Source organism: Miniopterus natalensis, chromosome 2 (genome assembly GCF_054644295.1).
Source record: "Miniopterus natalensis isolate mMinNat1 chromosome 2, mMinNat1.hap1, whole genome shotgun sequence".
In the NCBI taxonomy this organism is placed as follows: Eukaryota; Metazoa; Chordata; class Mammalia; order Chiroptera; family Miniopteridae; genus Miniopterus; species Miniopterus natalensis.
The window spans coordinates 157,351,102-157,368,880 of record NC_142082.1 but is presented as its reverse complement, the minus strand read 5'-3'; the positions used below and the strand labels follow the sequence as shown (position 1 = coordinate 157,368,880).

Sequence of the window (17,779 nt, the reverse complement as noted above, 5' to 3'; positions counted from 1 at the left end):
TGCTAGTCATTCAATTTTAAAGCATCTTCAATTAGGGGCGGGTGAAGATATAAAGAAAACACAGCCTGAACACCTCCAGACCAGGCAACAGAAAAAATGTATTGTTCTCTCTTGATTTCGCTTACGGCGGCACCGGCCCCCCTTTCTCCCGGCTGCGGGACACTCCGTCCCGGGGCGCTGCGGGGGTGTAGTCCACTAACGCTCCACGAAGCCCCGCGCAGCCTCTTTCGGTTTCTTCCGCTGTCCCCCCTTGCACCACCCCACAGAAATGCAGATAATTTACTTTCAAAATTAAAACCGTCTTTTCTGCTTAATTTAGTAGTGAACAACTTTCTATTTAATGGAAACATAAAATTCAATTGAATAATGAAAAGACGGAGGAGAAAAGTTAGCCAGAGAATGGAACTGTGGGAGAGAGAACATGAATTTAAAAGGGGTAAAAGAGACTGGCCAGTGTGGCTCAGCGGTTGAGCGTCGACCTAGGATCCAGGAGACGGAGGTTCGATCCCAGGTCAGGGCCCATGCCTGGGTTGCGGCTCCATCCCCAGTCCGGGGCATGCAGGAGGCAGCCGATCAATGGTTCTCTGATCATGGATGTTTTTATCTCTCTCTCCCTCCCCCTTCCTCTCTCTGAAATCAATAAAGATATATTTAAAAATAATAATAAAAAAATAAAAATAAAAGGGTAAAGGAAAGGCCTAGAGTCTATGTCCGTTGGTCAAGCAGCAGGTATGGATACAGGTATTGGCAAAGTCATCAAAAGGAATATTGGGGAGGGGCAGGTGCAGGGTGGAAGAGGTCAATGGGGAAAAAAGGGACATTTGTAATACTTTTAACAATAAAGATAAAGTTTTTAAAATATACTCAGAATTAGATGGTGGCATGGTAGAAGAAAAAAATGTTAAATACATATCTTGGTGATAAACAGAAAAAGTGAAGTGAAAGTAATGATTTTTAAAAATTATAGAAACTTGAGTGTATGTATACACATATATTAATACAAATCTCTAAATATAGATATCAGAATTAGCTTATTAGTTTACCTCTTTTAGTTAAACATATACGTATGCTATGAAAGTTCATTAGTTCACCTCTTATCATTTTCTTAAGTATAACAAGATTGGCAACATAAAAATAATTCTTTTTAAAGATATCAATCTTTTATAAATATAGCATCCATTCTTTTTTGGCATTTGTAGGTGAAGATTTAGTTATATGCAACATTCCGTTATGGGAAACACGTCTTTCCTCTATTTATAAATATTAATTTCCCTCACTTATTAAAGAGCACTCTTTTACCTGGTTTACTGTAGAAAGAAAACTAAATTACTTTCTAAAAAAGTCCTGTCACATTTGCCAGTTTAAAAGATTTAACTCAGTTTGATAAGATCAATTCCTCTTATTTTCTAGGAATTATCTGAATCAAATCACTTATTGCTACTCCGATAAGGGGAGAGAGGAAGAAGGCACCTGTTTAGTTTACATCGTACTCAACTGTCAGGATCTCAGAAATACACACACACACACACACACACACACACACACACACACACACGCGCGCGCTCCTCAGTTGCACTGACTATAAAATGGAGATAATGCCATAACCTATACCTACCTGAATTCCTGTGATAATTATATGAATTTACCTCTGCAGAGTGCTAAGCACTTAAGAAGCAATGGGCTGCTCCTTCTCACCAGTTTAGCGCAAAGTACAAAGTGATTTTACAAATCATATACAGCACAGGGAGTGTTGGTTATCTATTTTAATGGCTCCCTAAACATCTATTTAAATCCCTGGAGAAAATTGCTGTCCTGCTTATTATTATGTAATATGACCTCACTTTAATCATTCATACATTCAATAAATATTTTAAAGTTCTTATTATATGCCAGGAACTATTGTTAAGTACTTTCAGTAGAGTATTGCTCAAGATGGATAAAATCTTTGACCCCACAGAACTTATTGCCAAGTGTGTGTTGTGCTAATGGCAGGGTACAGCAAAAAACAGATAAATATAACTGGGTAATTAGCGCTGTGAAGAAAAGTAAGGGGATAAGTGACAGAGATGACTGAGGGATACAGAGATTATTTTGGATTGGGTTGGCAGAGACAGCCCTCCTGAGAAGGATGGCATTTGAAGAGAGACTAGAAGGAAGTGAGGGTTGGTTTGAGTTATGTGATGACCTGAAGAAAGCATTCTAGGCCATAAGAATGACAAATACAAATGCTCTGTGCTAGAATATTCTTGGCATAGTCCTTGAAAATGGAAAGGACAGGTTGCTGGAGTGGAAGGAATGAGACAGAGATTGGCGGTGGTGCAATGAAGTATAGCCCAATAGACTAAGATAAGGTGAGAAAATTTATTTTAAATGACATAATGTTTTTTCTTAAGCAAAATGTTCATTGATTTTAACCAAAAACATTTGATTCAGTCTATATATTAACAGGAGTCAAAGAATATTGAAATGTTAACATCTAAATGAAACACTTATATTAAGCACAGATAAGATAAAATCAATTTTTATATACAGTAGACACTGGAACTTCACAGATGTTCATTTCATTCTTTTTCATCCATTTCTAAATAACCCTGGACTTCCAAAATACCTAATAAGTTGCAATTTTTTTCTGGGAAGATTGATTATGAAACCAAAGAAATCACCTAGCTCATATCTGAGCCTAGACCATCAGGTCAGCATTTCTGCTTCTCAATGCAACTTTACTGTTCTCTCATTGATGTTTGACTTCATTTGGTCCTCACAAATGATATAATTTGAACATGGCTATAGCACAATTAAATTTAAAAGATCCCTCCAGCAACTTTGTGAAAAATCTACTTAGGGGGTCACTACAGGAAGTAAGATGAGCAACTTAGGAGCCTACTGCAGTGGTCTAGGTGAGAAATGATGGTGAATTAGGGTAGAGTGATGGTGGGAGAAGTTAGTCCATTGATAGATTTTGAGGTTAAAAACTAATGCTCATGGATTAGTTGTGAGGTGTAAGGTAATGAGAGGGTTCAAGGATAGCTTGTAGGTCTTTGGCAACAGCAACCAGGCAAATGGTATATTATTCACAGTTGGATAAACAGGGAAATAATAAGTTTTGGAAAGATAAAAGTTCTGTTTTGGAAACATGAAATTTGAGTATCTATTAGTTATCCACTTAAACAGACTGAGTGGATATTGGACTCTGTGGTCCGAGAGAGAGATCGAGGACAGGAAGATAAATTCAGGAGTATTATCTTTCGGACAGTATATAATGCCGATAGATGAGATCATCTAGGAAGTAAGTGAAGCTAAAGAAGTCAGATGTTGGAGAACTGCAGCAAAATTAGCCTTGTGAGGATGGGGAAGAAGCCACCAAATGAGATTGATAGTGGGAATAGAAAGTTTAAAAGAAGAGCAGGCTGATTTTTTTGGAGGCCAACTAAAGAGTGTCACAAGAAAGTGGGAATGATTGATTTTATTAACTGTTGCTGTGGGCTCAAGTATCATGAAGACTGAGAATGTGCCCCTTCCAGAATATTCGTATCAGAAGGAGTAATTTCAGTTTTTCTTTTTGCTTCTCCTTCAAGGGAAAACTTGGGACCATCCTCAATGTTCTATATATCTTTCCTTTCCCATTTTCTTTGACCGTTAGTCTTTCTTGTCTGAAGATAAATAGAGCCAAATACACACACACACACACACACAGTAAAAAGTCAATTAGTTTTTCATTGCCTACAAGTTATATACAATTTACCAGCTTTTGAGTAGAAATTAGTACTCTGGCTAGAGGTCTGAAGCACATTTGCCATGTGCTAGAGATACCTGAAATGTATGCCTTGACTCATGATGTAACTACTCTTCATAGAATAACTCATTTTACATTAATACTGTTAATTTCATTGGCACCTTTCTTCCTCTTTATCAATTCTCTTCAAAGACAGGAGATAGAAATTCTTTCTAAAGATTTTTTGAGCACTCACTGCTACAGCATTTGTTTACTACACTAATGTATAAACCAAGGTGAAATGAAAGAGGTTCATTTTAGGCCAACGCGTTGGTCTATATACTCAAATCTGTTGTTGGTAACTTGTTTTGTTTTGTTCCCCACTATTTGATAATTATGTTCCCAAGGTTATATCTAAGTACTGATGGACCCAGTTTTGTTAACGGATAAGGTAGAGACTGCAGAGCCTCAGTGAGGAACAGCGTTCAACTTTCCCACAGGTAATGTTTGGGGAGGGGTTGCAAAGCCATGGGAAATACTGCTGACAGTCCCCTTTCTGGGCCAGTCTGGGTGATTCCAAAATGTCCATATTAAATGAAATGAACCCAGGCTTCACTTCAGGAATCATATTGTAAAGATTGGAGAAAGAAGAAACACAGAACAGCACAGAAATGGGATAACAGAGAAAGGAAAACCATGAGGGAGATTATTTGAGATTCCACATAAAAAATGAAGGAAAAAAAAAATCTTTCCAGGAAATGCACTGTTGATGTTTTTAGTGAGGAGCCCAAGTCAGGATAAATGAATTACAGAACCAGGATTACAGCTTCTAAAAACTATAGTCAACATCACATCAGATATAGTTATTTCAGCTAGGGTCTCAATCATGATATTAAAAAGTTTAAAACATCAGTCATACTTTAAAATTCTATATAAATATAAACTTATTTTTCTTGATAAATTTATCACAAAGAGAAAAAAAATCATGAAACTCTCCATGTCTATCTGTGTGCCTTGTCCTTACTATCTTCCCACCAAGGAAACTAAAAAATATATTATATAAATCTTAGAACTGTTAAAGTTTGGTTTTGGATCCTCAAACTTTATCTTTCTGCAATAAATCATCCACTTTACAAAAATTCTTTCATCCCCAGTTACTTTTTATTGTCTTGAATATTTTATCCAATTTACATAGAAATATTTTTTTTAAATGATGCCCTGATTTACCATCAAAGGAGACAGACTGAGCATGTATTGAGTATCTCCATTCTTTCCCGAGGTACCATTAAAATGATAAAAACAAACAAATTTATAAACCTATATCACTTAAGTTAATTAAGGATAAGACACATGCCCAGGTAAGAAGCTTGATCCAATTTTTAGAAGATTAAAAGCAATTGTAGAATTTTAACTGATGGAAGTGGGTGAAACAGACTGGACTGTACATGGAAGGGGTTAAGCGCAAATGGGGCTTAATTTGTCCTCAGAATCCCCCTTTTCCCCAAATAAGATCTTCTTGGGACTAGAAACCTCAAGTATGAGGGAGAATGGGAGTCAGACCTCAGTTGAAAACAGTAATATTAGTTGAAAGTGGGTCTCATCAGTCCAACTCTACTCCAGCTACATCACACTCCCTCAACAGAAATTGAACAGTCTTGGGAAACTTGAGAGAGCTAGCATGACCGCTAGAATCTCAGGGCAAAGACATTTCTGTAGTGTTCACATAATGTACGGCCAGCTTCTTGTCCTCACTAATGCAGTGCCCACCTGTTGATAAGCCTGGTTCCTGGCCCACAAAAACTGTAAGATGATAACTGTATGTTGTTTTTAAGCTGACAAGTTTGTGGCAATTCATTATGCAAGAATAAAAAATATATACCAAAAAAGAGCTACTAAAAGCTTTCAGAAAGAAAAAAATATTGGTCACCACCACCAAAAAATAAATCAGATCTCATAGATGATCTCTTCAGATCTCTTATTTCTCATAGATGCTGGAAGATGATGAATTAATGAATTTGAAATACAAAGAAAGTGATTTCCAACTTGGAATTTTATTTGAAGCCAAGCTACCAATCAAGTAGGGGTTTAAAAATGGAACACTATTACATATGCATACATTTTGGATATTTTTATCCCAGAAACTTTACGTCCTAGGCATCCCCTGTCCTTCCTTTTTTTTTTTTTAGGAAGTTCTTTGATATGGTTCTGGAGTAAAACAAGGAGAAAAACCAAGAGGGTGGATAACACTGGAAACAGTGATTCCAGCTCTGGGGAGTCATCACTGGACATCTGAGAATGTCAGCTGGACTAGCCAATCTAGGTGAAAGCAGGAGGACAGGGGACAGGGAGTGGCACCGAGGAGAAGGGTGTCCTGGAGGATTGACTCACTCCTGAGAATTCACAGAACTAATAAGGCAAATAGCATGAGGAAAAACTATAGGCACTCGGAAAGCACAAAGCTACAGGAAAGGAAAGAAGGGGTATCCTATTAAGACTATTCAGAAAACCACATACCATATTTTAATATAATCTATTTCCAACATTGATCAATTTCTAACTTTTGTTATTAACCAACAGGTAAGGCAAATGGTCTGTTTCTATACATGTACACATACATACCACACATATGTAAATTTAGAGTAAACGTAGAGAGAGTGGAAATAGGCGACTGGGAGTGAGAGAGGAGAGATGCCAGCCTCACCTAACAAGGCAAGTGTCAAAAGCACTATGTACAGTTGATCGAACAAGAAAAGAAGTGCAAGTAAACTACTTAAAGCTTAAACCTACTTATTGGAAAAACTTAAATGACATATATTTTTAGGTGAAGGAGGGGACTAGGAGAGGGTGTCTGGGTGGCAATATAGGAACTACGTAAATTGTCATGTTTCCAAGTTAACGATATTTAAAGCTGGTAAGTCAGAAATAGCACTGGAATTATATTTTTGATGTACATACCTAAATACTAGGAGGCTAACAGAAATAAAAACCTTAAAGCTTTTAGAGTGGTTCCCTCTGAGTAAAAGGATTGGGTAGCATATAGCAGTCTGGGCCCCAGACAGTTGCTTTCATTACTCCCCTGTACTATTGGAGCCATGTGGCATGTGTTATGTCAATAACAAATAATATACACGCATATCAATCTATATCTCTATCTGCAGAGACACGCTTGCTTGTCTGGATAGAGAAGTAATATGAACGACTGAAATTCTATCATTAGGTAACCATTAGGAGATGTATTAAAAAAAAAAGAATGTTTAAGGGCTTTAAAAGTAGCGCCCTCTGAGTGAAAAGAAGGATGTGCAGTTATTATCACTGCTCTTTTACAAGAGGTCACCTATCTTACCTATCTTTCTGCTTCTAGAAAGTACAAGGAAGAGGGGAAAGAAGTTACTTATTTGTGTCTCCATATTTTTTCTTCTACTAGTCCATCTGAATGCAAGAGCTGTATCCTGCCCAGTTGTGGCATATTTTATTTCATATGGCAAAACATTAGTTGGAGCTCAAGGGTTAATGCATTTCCTTCTCAGGTTGAAATGCTACCTTAATTGCATGGTGTTTATTCTTGGCATTTCCAGTCTCCTAAATAGACAAGGTTACTTTGCAGTCTCTTTGTGCTCATATATGTGTGTGGGGTCTTGTTGAGGGGGGTAAAATGTTTCCAACTTACCACACTCCGAGAAAGAAATCATAAACCAGCAGGTCAGTCAGGTACTATGATTTCACCTTTAACGTTATTATGTTTTCAAAACAATATTTCAATGGATTTCATTCTGCATAATAATTTACCAAAAATTACCCAAAATCTTAATAAGCTCAGAGAACTTTGGCTCCAACAAAATGAATCCTTTGTCACAAATTGGTTGAGCCCATGACTGCAACTTAATCATTCAATTGTACATAAGGCAAATTGTATTTTTACTTTGTAGGAATAAGTTCCCAGTGAAAGAAAACTCATTTTAAAACTTTGGGCCATTAAGCCTTAAATGGTAGAATATCAGTGAAATAAAAATGAACTGGGCCAAGACTCTAGAAACTTGGAATCCAGCCATTTTTCCACAAGTAACAACTTCTGTTGACACTGGGAAAATCTAACCTTACTTGGTTTTAGTTTACAAATGTCAAAATGAGAGATAGGTCTAAATAAAGGTTTTCTAAAAATCCCTTGCAATTCTAAAATCATATGAATTTGGAACACTGAATGTACAGTTTTCAGTGGCTTCTGCCATGTAGATTATATTCTTTATTCCTAAGAAATTCCCCTTTTGTTGGTAATATTCATTAAATCGTCCATCATCAGAAAGAAAAAAATTCTCACTCTAATGACCAAGGTAAAAAAATATTTAGAATTGTGTGCCCACTACATGCCTGGCATGATCCCATTTAATCCTCAGATTAACCAGTTGTAATTTAGGTATTATATAGATGTGGATAATGAAACTCAGAGGGATTAAGCAATTGTCCCAAGATCACAGAGCAGATGAGGTGTGAAGATGCAGAGACTGAATTCGGGTATGTCTAATTCCACAAAGTCTACTCTCTTGTATTTTTTGTTAAATCATTTAATAAAAATAAAATTATATTTCATACAGTTAAATATATTCCTATATCAACTAAAGAACCGAGATTTTTCCTACATACCATGGAATATACACTGGCCAACTAACAATACAAAGGAACAGAGATTTGTTCTTTGCTCTGCCTTTAGCTCTAGACAGAAAATCAGCAACCCACAACTATTACTGGACTTGAACACGCTTAATTTATGAATCAGGAACAATGACAGGAAGTTATTAAATATCAATTCTTTGCCCCCAAGAGAAGGCAATGAACAAAAGTTGGAAAAGTTTATCAGAAGGGGTAATGCATCGAATTTGTGGAATCTCTTATGAAAATTCAAACACTGAAATTTCAATAAGGGAGTCATGAAAATATTCATTTGACAAGACGTACAATATCTTTAAATTTTCCCTTAGAAATATCTTAAATGGATTTCATAATAAAGCATGCAGTTGACTTGGTCCTATTAGAGGCTAATAAGAACCTTAAATGCCATTAAGTATTATTTAAAAAGAGTAAGCAACTTAAAACTAGGACATGTTTCCCCAGCCCAAAGTTGTAAAAACTCTGTCCCATACAAAGCTTCAAGATAAAAGGGAAATTGGGTCTCCAGGGATACTCTGTTGCCATAATGGAAGTTCACAGAAGTCACATTCATTTACCTTAAAAAGTTTTGATAACAGTGAATTAGGTCAAGATGAACCACTGGTTTTGGATCATTACTGGAAACATAAACCACCTACCTATCAGTATTAGAAATAGGTTGATTTAATATAAAAACTAGATTAGTCAGAATATAAATTGCTAAAAAATGGGCATTGTGGCAGAAGCAATAGAATAAAAGGCTTACCCTCAAAAAATCTAGAAAAATATTTTTCTCTGACATAATTATAAATGTGTACTAATGTACTAATGTGCATTAAAAGTTAGCTAGATACAGAGTAAGTAGAAAAGCAAAAATGTTCTTTTTTTAAGAATTAAAGGAAAACATTGCCAAATAGTAGAAAAAGAAGACTGAAAGTTCTTGGTGTTCTTAAAATTAAGAATCTCATAAAGAAATGAACAAGTTCCAGGGGACTAATGGGATGTTTCTGGCATTATGATATTTTATTTGTAGAATGAACTAGTTTAGGATGTTGCAAAGAATACCAGAAAACTTTCTTAATTCTTCTTTAATGCTGAGATATGTGTAAACCCAGAAGACAACTATAACACTATGAAGACTCTAAAAGGAAGTAATGCAGAATGTGTTTTCAATCCAATTTGAATCATGCTATCTTAGGGCTAAGGATGGTTTTTAAAGAGAGAAAAACAGTTCATTAAGAATTGATCCTAAATTATTAATTAAAACTGGTTATTTGCTAATTCTTATGGAATTTTCTCTCTTTTTTTAATTTATTTTTATTGTTGAAAGTATTACAGATATCCCCTTTTCCTCCCCATTGACCCCATCCACCTCACCCCCACCCCAGGTCACTATTGTCTGTATCTATGGGTTATGCATCCTATATTGCATGTAAGTTCATTTTCTCTTCAAAAAACTAATAGAGTAAAACCTGCCATCGCTCTTTTCACCTGGAGTTAAAAAAATAGTATTAACAGGCCCCAATAAATTTTAACTAACCTGGTCATTAGACTATGTAAATGTTTGTGCATACACACACATACAAACTTGTTCATGCACTTTTAAAATTAAGTGACATGCACATCAAATGAAATAAACATGTGTAAATTAACCTCCCCTTTAAAGAAATCGCAGGAAAAGAGTGACAAAAATTTGGGAGAATGTCATCCTCCTGTCATTTAACATGTGAAAATGTGTCCTGCTCTCTTACCCTATTTCAATCTAAGCCAGGTAGCAGATCTGTCTAACCCATTCACAGTACTGCATGCCTTTACCAATGTATGGACCAAGTTACTGTCTTAGGTATTTTGTTTTATTTTATGTATTGTTTGTTTGTTGGTTTGTTTATTTATTTATTTATTTATTTATTATTTATTTTAAATATGTCTTTATTGATAATTTCAGAGAGAGGAAGGGAGAGGGAGAGCGAGAGAAACATCAATGATGAGAAAGTCATTGATCGGCTGCCTCCTGCATACCCCCTGCTGGGGTTCGAACCCGAAACCTGGGCATGTGCCCTGACCGGGAATCGAACCTCGATCTCCTGGATCCTAGGTCGATGCTCAGCCACTGAGCTGGGCTGTCTTATGTATTTTAATTGAAACAAAAATTTTAAAGGCAACCTTATTTGTGGACTAGAAACTTTGCAGCCCACTATTCCATCAATAAAGGAATTAGAAGACATTGTTTTCTAGTGTCCAAAGGACAATAGAACAAAACATCAAAGAAAATGCCATCAAGAGAGTAACGTAAATTTGTATATTTATTTCTACAAGGTCTTAAAGCTCCATATTTAAGAAAGAAAGAAATAGATCGAAATTAAAATACATGAGTATTTTCAGATATCAAAGAAAATTTAATCTATGGTAAAAATTTCTTATGTGAGCATTCGATTATGTATGCATCGACAAAAATACATTTTATAATAAAATTTGTTATATATCTGATCTGCTTTCCACTATTAGCAGGTTTCATTTTCACTGTTCTTCTTCCTTGCCCTACGCAGCCAAAGGAAAGGAGGAAAGCAGAATGAAGAAGAAAAGGGAGAGAAAACATTCTAAAAAAGAAATATGGTAAAGATGTATGTGAGAAAAAACAGGAGCTAGTCTACCTTTTTAATCTTCTCTTTCTACCTAAACCACCATATCAGTGTTTCCCATAACTGTTTGAACAATCTCTCAATAGACATTTTAAATATATTGTGACTTTCATAACTATTAAGTGCTCGTAAGACTGCCCCAAATTAACAATTTATAAAATACACTTTAGAACTATGCTTTTAGTTAATGAATATGCAAGAAGCTGTGAAAATGAGTTCCTTTCAGATTGTCAGTCTTGCTCAGTACTTATTTTTTCCTGAAACATTTCCTACTTCCCAAACACTGTTTAAAAATAATAGCTTGATGGGTTTTGACTCTGTCAGTATCATTTATGTGTAGTAAAACTAGAAAGAGAATACATACAGAGATACAATATCTCAACATCTCTCTTAATGTTTCCCCCAAATTACCATCAGTGTGACATATTCTCTTTAGGGACTATTGGGGTCTTTTTCACTGTGTGAACTAGTGGAAGCCAGCAGCTTAACATTTTGATCGCATAGAAATTCTAAGCTTTTAAATTGCTCAGACTTAGCAAAATTTCTATTAACAGTCAGAAAGCTGTCTCTGATCCTAGCTCTGCTTTTAACTAGTTGTGTGATCTTGGGCAGGTCATTACACTTGACTTGAATCCATCCATTTGAACATTTGGTCATTACGCCAGAGCTTGAAACCCACATTATGAATGCAGCGTTCATAATTGTGAAATAATTCCAAAAAAGGAACTGAAAGGTGATGGCTAAATTTAAACGGTCAAAACAAAGCTTAGCCTGCTACATATTTAAATATAGGCTTAGGTACAATTTTGCAATTCTGCTTAACAAAGGACTCTCTCAGTCTGGTAAAAATTTAAAATATTGGTACCTTCATCAACCTACAGTGAAAGCAAGTCCTTTGCAAAGGGCCATATCACCAATTATGGAATTGTACCTTGTTTATAATGAGAACTTGTCATAACATTTTTATTATCATATGTTTTCAAATTAAAAAACATTTTAAATCTAGATAATCTGGCGCCATCAACTAAAACTATATTCAAAGTCAGCATGCTTAGACTGAACATGGAAATGCAATGAACTATTTTAAACCACTGAACAACCAGACTCCAGATATGAACTGATGTATCACATCACATTAGAAATGTACTTCTAACAGTTACAGGTGAGGAAGGTGAAGACTTTTGGATGGCTCATCTCACCGATGTTTCTGTTTCTCTGGGGCTGTGACCAGTTCACTGAAATCTCGGGGAGAGCAAGAATGAGAGAACCCCACAGGCTATAAAATCCAGGGAAGGAAATCAAGGGTACCTGACCCAAGTAGATACAATGGAATAGACTCCACTGGCAAAGGAGTCTAAACGTGATTAACAAACCAGTGAAATAATTTTGACACGTTTCCTTCTGTCATTTACGATATTCACATTTAATAAAATATGTTGGATGCTCAAGATAAAACTTCAAGAGTACGATAAATTTCTCCCCAGGAAATCTGACCGCAAATCTAATAGTTGCTTCCAGATGGATGGTGTTACACAGGGTTGGATCCATAGATCCGTGACTTAGTTTACTTTTCTTGCTAGTCATTGCAAGCATGCATTGAGCACTTGCTGTTTGTCTTGACACTATGCTAAGGCTATCCATCCATGACTTCATTAAATCCTCATAAGTACTCTATGAAATAAGTGCTTTCAGAAAGGGAATTTTCAAGAAGGGATACAAATTTTGTCAAAGTCAATGCTGCTAGGGAGTGGTGGAGACAGGACGTTCCCGTCAAGTTACTTTTTCCTTTGTTACCAATACACCGGCTTTCTTTGTTGTTTATCGATGCTCCTCATCATTGTAAATTCCCACATAGGAAAAATTTGGAGGTTACAGAGCCCTCAGTCTTGGTTTCTTCCCGCAACACTAAGGGTGAGGTTCTAGCTGACACCAAATCACTACGCTCCCTAACTTCCCCCTTTACCGCACATGGCTCTGGAGCATACAGTAAAAGTCCTCACTGTCGATCTGACCAAAAAAAAGGTATAATTTTGATTCATTCACACCGAACAGCTATTGTGTTGGCTGTTGTCCTTTTTATATTTGACAATCTAAGGGAAATGAGATCAGTGCCCCTGACTAAATAGTCAGGTATTGCATGTTTTAAAAATTCTTGCATCACACTGGTTGAAAATCACTGCTCTAAATGAAAACCCACTACACCTTTCTGCTTTGGTTCCCCTGCACCTCCACCATTAAGAACACTTACAGGCACATCTTAAACATAAAAAAATAGAGAAAACGAAGCATTTCTACCATTAATTTCCATTCATTATGGGATGAAAATTACTGTCAGCTGCTTAGACTGAAGCTCCCTGTCACAGGAGGGCCTGTGACAGAGCCACCACGTGCAAGATTCTCATGTCACAGGAGGCAACACCTCATGAATTAGGCTGAAAGTAATTTTTACTCTGTAGATCATTTCAATTATGTCCATCTAAGAATGAGAAACAAAGCATATATCTTTTCATTAGAAGTACGTATGAAATTATGATTTCTGACCTGGATCTGTTGCTGAAGCAAATTGATTTTGTGTTGTTGCTGCAGAAGTTGCTGCTGTTGTCTGGCAATCTGTGGAGAAATTATACAGGGAGTTTTTTAAGTATATTGTAGTCCTAGGGGGAAATTACCAATGTTCTGTTTCTCAAAGTTTGATTTGACACTGATTATTAAGATGATGCAAATAGATGTGCTTGTGTCTCTATGGTACCAGCAATTCATCTGTAAGTAGAATCAAACAAGACATTCAGTCTTCAGGAACAGCTATGGCTCTTTTGGCCTAAAACAAATAAAGCCCTGAGACACTACAACAGTGATTTAATCCACTATGAATAGTTTCAAAAATCCCACCTCCAGGCAATATGTTACGAAGGTACTTTCTCTGACATTTTCAGCTGTTTTCTACGAAAGGGAGTATTGATTAAATGGGGTTTTGGTGACCAAGTGGTTCAGAGTAGCACAGGGTATGGTAAGATGCTTTATTTTTTAGTGAGGTTTTGGTTTTCGTGTTTGTTTCTTGGTTCTTTGGTAAATACTGTCATTTCTGCTTCCCACGAACCTCTAAACTGCCAACTCCTCAGCACACTCTATTCTGGTTTCTGCTCCTATTCTCAACAAATATGATTCTTAATCAAGTTACCACTCACTTCCATTTTTTAAATTCTGAAGTGTTATTTTAGTTCTCACCTTCTGACCTTTCATCAGTATTCAACACTCAAGTGCTTCCAATGACCCTGAGCCTTCTTCCTTGGCTTCCAGGATGTCACATTGCCCTGGTTTTGCTCCTACATCTCAGTCTGTTCCTTCTCAGTCAACTTCAAAGCTTTCCCCACTGTTGTAGTTCTACAAGGCTTAATTTTAGACTCAACTCTTTTCCCTCTATATCTGCTTCCATATGTACACCAGGTGCTTAAAAATGTGTTTCTCTAGACTAGAACTTTGCTTCAAGCTTCAGACCCATTTATCCAATGACATTCCCAAAGGTACTTCAAATTCAACAGGTTCAAAGCTAAACTCGGACTTAGCCCTCAGTGTGGCCATCTGAAATGTTTTCTAAGTCAGTGACTAGCACAATCATGCCATTATTTGCTCTGATAATATCCTCTTACTAAATACATACTATGCTATGGGTCATGCGTATTATGCTCACCATTTGCCAAAAGCCTGGAGCTAAAACAGAATGAAGAGTTGATGAAGAATGCGAGACTGAATACACGAGAAGAAAATTTTAAACACTTTATTGGACCCTAAAGGGTAGGGAACCTTCTCATGAGAATGTAACACCACTCTTATAAATAAGCTCCGATTCTTATCCTCAACACTATCATTTTCTTTAGAAGAGTAGGTTTCCTTAAATTCAGTATCAGAAAGCTAAAAATTTAGGAAAAATACAAGAAGAGTCCTTTACTATCAATGAAAGAACCAATATGAAGGGGATGGGTCTAAATGGCTGCACAATAAACTTTTATTTCCCTTATGGACACTGGCACAACTATAATTATTGTAATACTTTCTTTAATCTCAGGAATACAGTAATTTCTTTTTTTTCCTGAAGAAAGGTAGGAAAGGAGATGGCAGAAAAGGGGATATCACTTTTTTTCCCCCTTAAGTCCAGTTCTTTCCTCCCACACACCAAATTTCAGCTGATATTTAAATCCTCTTATCAGCATCTTAATCATTTATCCAGAAACTGACTACCTGCACCACCCCACGCCCCCTTCTTCCCGTTCCAAGCTACTGTTCCCTCTTGCCTGGACTGTTGAGACAGCCTCTTATTTGTGCTTTCTGCTTCTGCCCTTGCTCCCTACAGCCTATTATAACTCAGCGTCTGAAGAGATCCTTTGAAAAGGTAAGTTGTCACATCATTCATCTTTTCAAAATCCTTCGTCTCACTCAGAGTAATGCCTGCAAGCCCAATATGACTTGGCCTCCTGCTACCTCTCTGATTTCATCCCCTTCTCTCCCCTTTGTCACTCCACTCTTGCCACACTGCTCTCCTGTCTCTTGAACACACCAAAGATGTTCCTACCTCCCAAGGATACTCTTGCCTCTGGGCTCTGCACTCACTTTCCCCTCCATCTGAAACACTCTTTTCCTAGATAACTGGATCGCTCCCTCCCTCCCCTCCTACAGGTCTCTACTCAAATACTAACCTGCTGATAAGGCCCTCCCTGATCATTAGCTTTAAAAGAGCCTCTCTATCTGGCACCCTCATCTCTAATTCTGTGCTTTATTTTTCACCGTAAGCCTTAACAAACACTATTTTACTTTTTTATTTATAGTCTATATCTTCCCAACTAGAATTCAATACATAAAGGATTTTTGTCTGTTTCATTCCTTGCTGGATCCCAGGAATTAGAACAGAAGCCGGCATCAACTTGGTACTCAATAGATCTATTATTTGTTGAAGAGATGAATATGGAATGGAGCTCGGAGTCTGGGGGAAAGGCTGAACGGGAAATGGGTTCACTGGCATCTCCGAGGGCTGTGAGAGGAACCGTGGGGTGTACAGAGGAGGCATACACTCTACTAAGTAGGCAGCGTTAGGAGGAGAGTCAGGAAAGAAGTTCTCGGGAGAAGATGAACCTAACCTGCATCTTAAGGAATAAATACTAAATGCTGTTCAGAGATTTTCCGGCAACCTGATGAGAAGATGATGATCACAAGAGTGGTGACTATGTGTGCCAGCGCCGCATGGGAGAGCGGATCTGGGGGAGCAGACTGGGCTCTAGAAAGCTGACCTGCGGCTCTCAGGAGAGATCTTCTCTCAGGCTGTGTAGGCATCACTGCCTGGCATCTCTCCAGTATGGGGAAGAAATTCTGGAAGAACTTAAGGATTTCTAAAGTTCAGAGGAGAATGTCAGAGAAAGTAAAAAATTCTAGAATCTTGTGATGATATTTAGGGGTGGGCCAGAACCTGAAAGAGAAAGAAAGGAACCTTGCACTCCGTTAGTGATTGCTCAGAGTTTTAAGGACCAGGGTGCCCTCAAACCCCCAAAGTAGGGATTCTTTACAAAGAAATATCCCCATCTGAGCTAAAGTTTCAGAGGCTCCTAGAATTCTCTAGAATTCAGATGTCTGAAGGCATTGAGAGTTAAAAACGCATAAGAAAAGAGTGGTGTTTTTCTAGACTGTCACAGGCAATAATTCTGAACTGTTTTATTATAGGGGGTAAAGCAAAAGAAATATGGGCCATAGCCAACAACAGGCGAAATATATCTTTAAAGAAAATGATGAAGCATTTCATTAAAAATAAAAATAAAAAGCCATCTTTCAAGCATATATGAGCCACCAAGTAGAGAGAATAAATTGAAAGAAAGGGTATCTCTTCAAATATAATCTGACTATTTCTTTACCTCTTTCAGCTACACTAGTTTACAATTTGAGAGCAGTTTGGAAGGTTTTGCAGTAATGAAATACCCTGGCCTAAACAATGGCTCTCTTCCACTGTGGGTGGTGAGTGAACTAAGCCCAGAACATGGATGCTAGCCCTTTAAATGATGTTCCATCTCTATATGTAAGCTCATCTTATGACCCCCTCTATCTTCCCTTCTCATTACTACCAACTTTCCTTTAAGTAATAGTTCTTAATACTTTGTCACCAGTTTCCCACCACATGTGAATTCTTCTACATGTCACTTTGTACAGTCTGATGTCTGCTACTAAAGCTCCACAGAAGCCACACTCTTAAAGGCCAACAATGAGTATCTAAATGACAATTTCAGTAGCGTCTTGGTTCTGGATTTGTTCATTTTTCTCTCTCTAGCAGCTATATACCAGTATCTCCCAAGGATCTAGTTAGTTAGTTCTTGTACATTTTCTCATGATTTCACCACTACTCTAATTTAAGGTCTATAAACCTACCATTTCTCTGTATGAAACACTCTGGGCGCAAGATATTAACATGGCTGTCTCTTGTATGTCATTTAGATCTGACCACATCTAAGAAACACTGCCTTTCCATACAAATCAATATTTATCAAATTACTCTTCTTCCATTTCTTTCAATTCCTTATCACTACTTGAAATTACTTTGTTAATTTCTCTTTTTCTTTGTCAGTCATCTCTTTCCACTAGAATTTAGGGGCTTTTTCGTTTTGGTTAACTGAGCTAGCCTCAGAAGTTAGCACAGTGCCAGGTTGAACAAATGAATGAAACTTACCTACTCTAGGGTTTTAAACTACCATCTCTATGTAGATAACCTGAGACATTTAGTTCAGCCCTCTCTTGTTCGGTATTTCTACCTGTC

General features: G+C 37.1%; 1 protein-coding gene across 7 annotated transcripts in view; it reads right to left on the bottom strand.

Moving 5' to 3' along the window:
* SOX5 (SRY-box transcription factor 5) overlaps positions 1-17,779 on the bottom strand; it is an 898,547-nt gene that overhangs the window by 178,189 nt on the left and 702,579 nt on the right. For all 7 annotated transcript variants that reach the window (XM_016197392.2, XM_087814757.1, XM_016197390.2 and 4 more), the window contains one exon: positions 13,534-13,602. In XM_016197392.2, the coding sequence (XP_016052878.1) occupies positions 13,534-13,602 (69 nt within the window). The remainder of the gene's footprint in view (positions 1-13,533; positions 13,603-17,779) is intronic.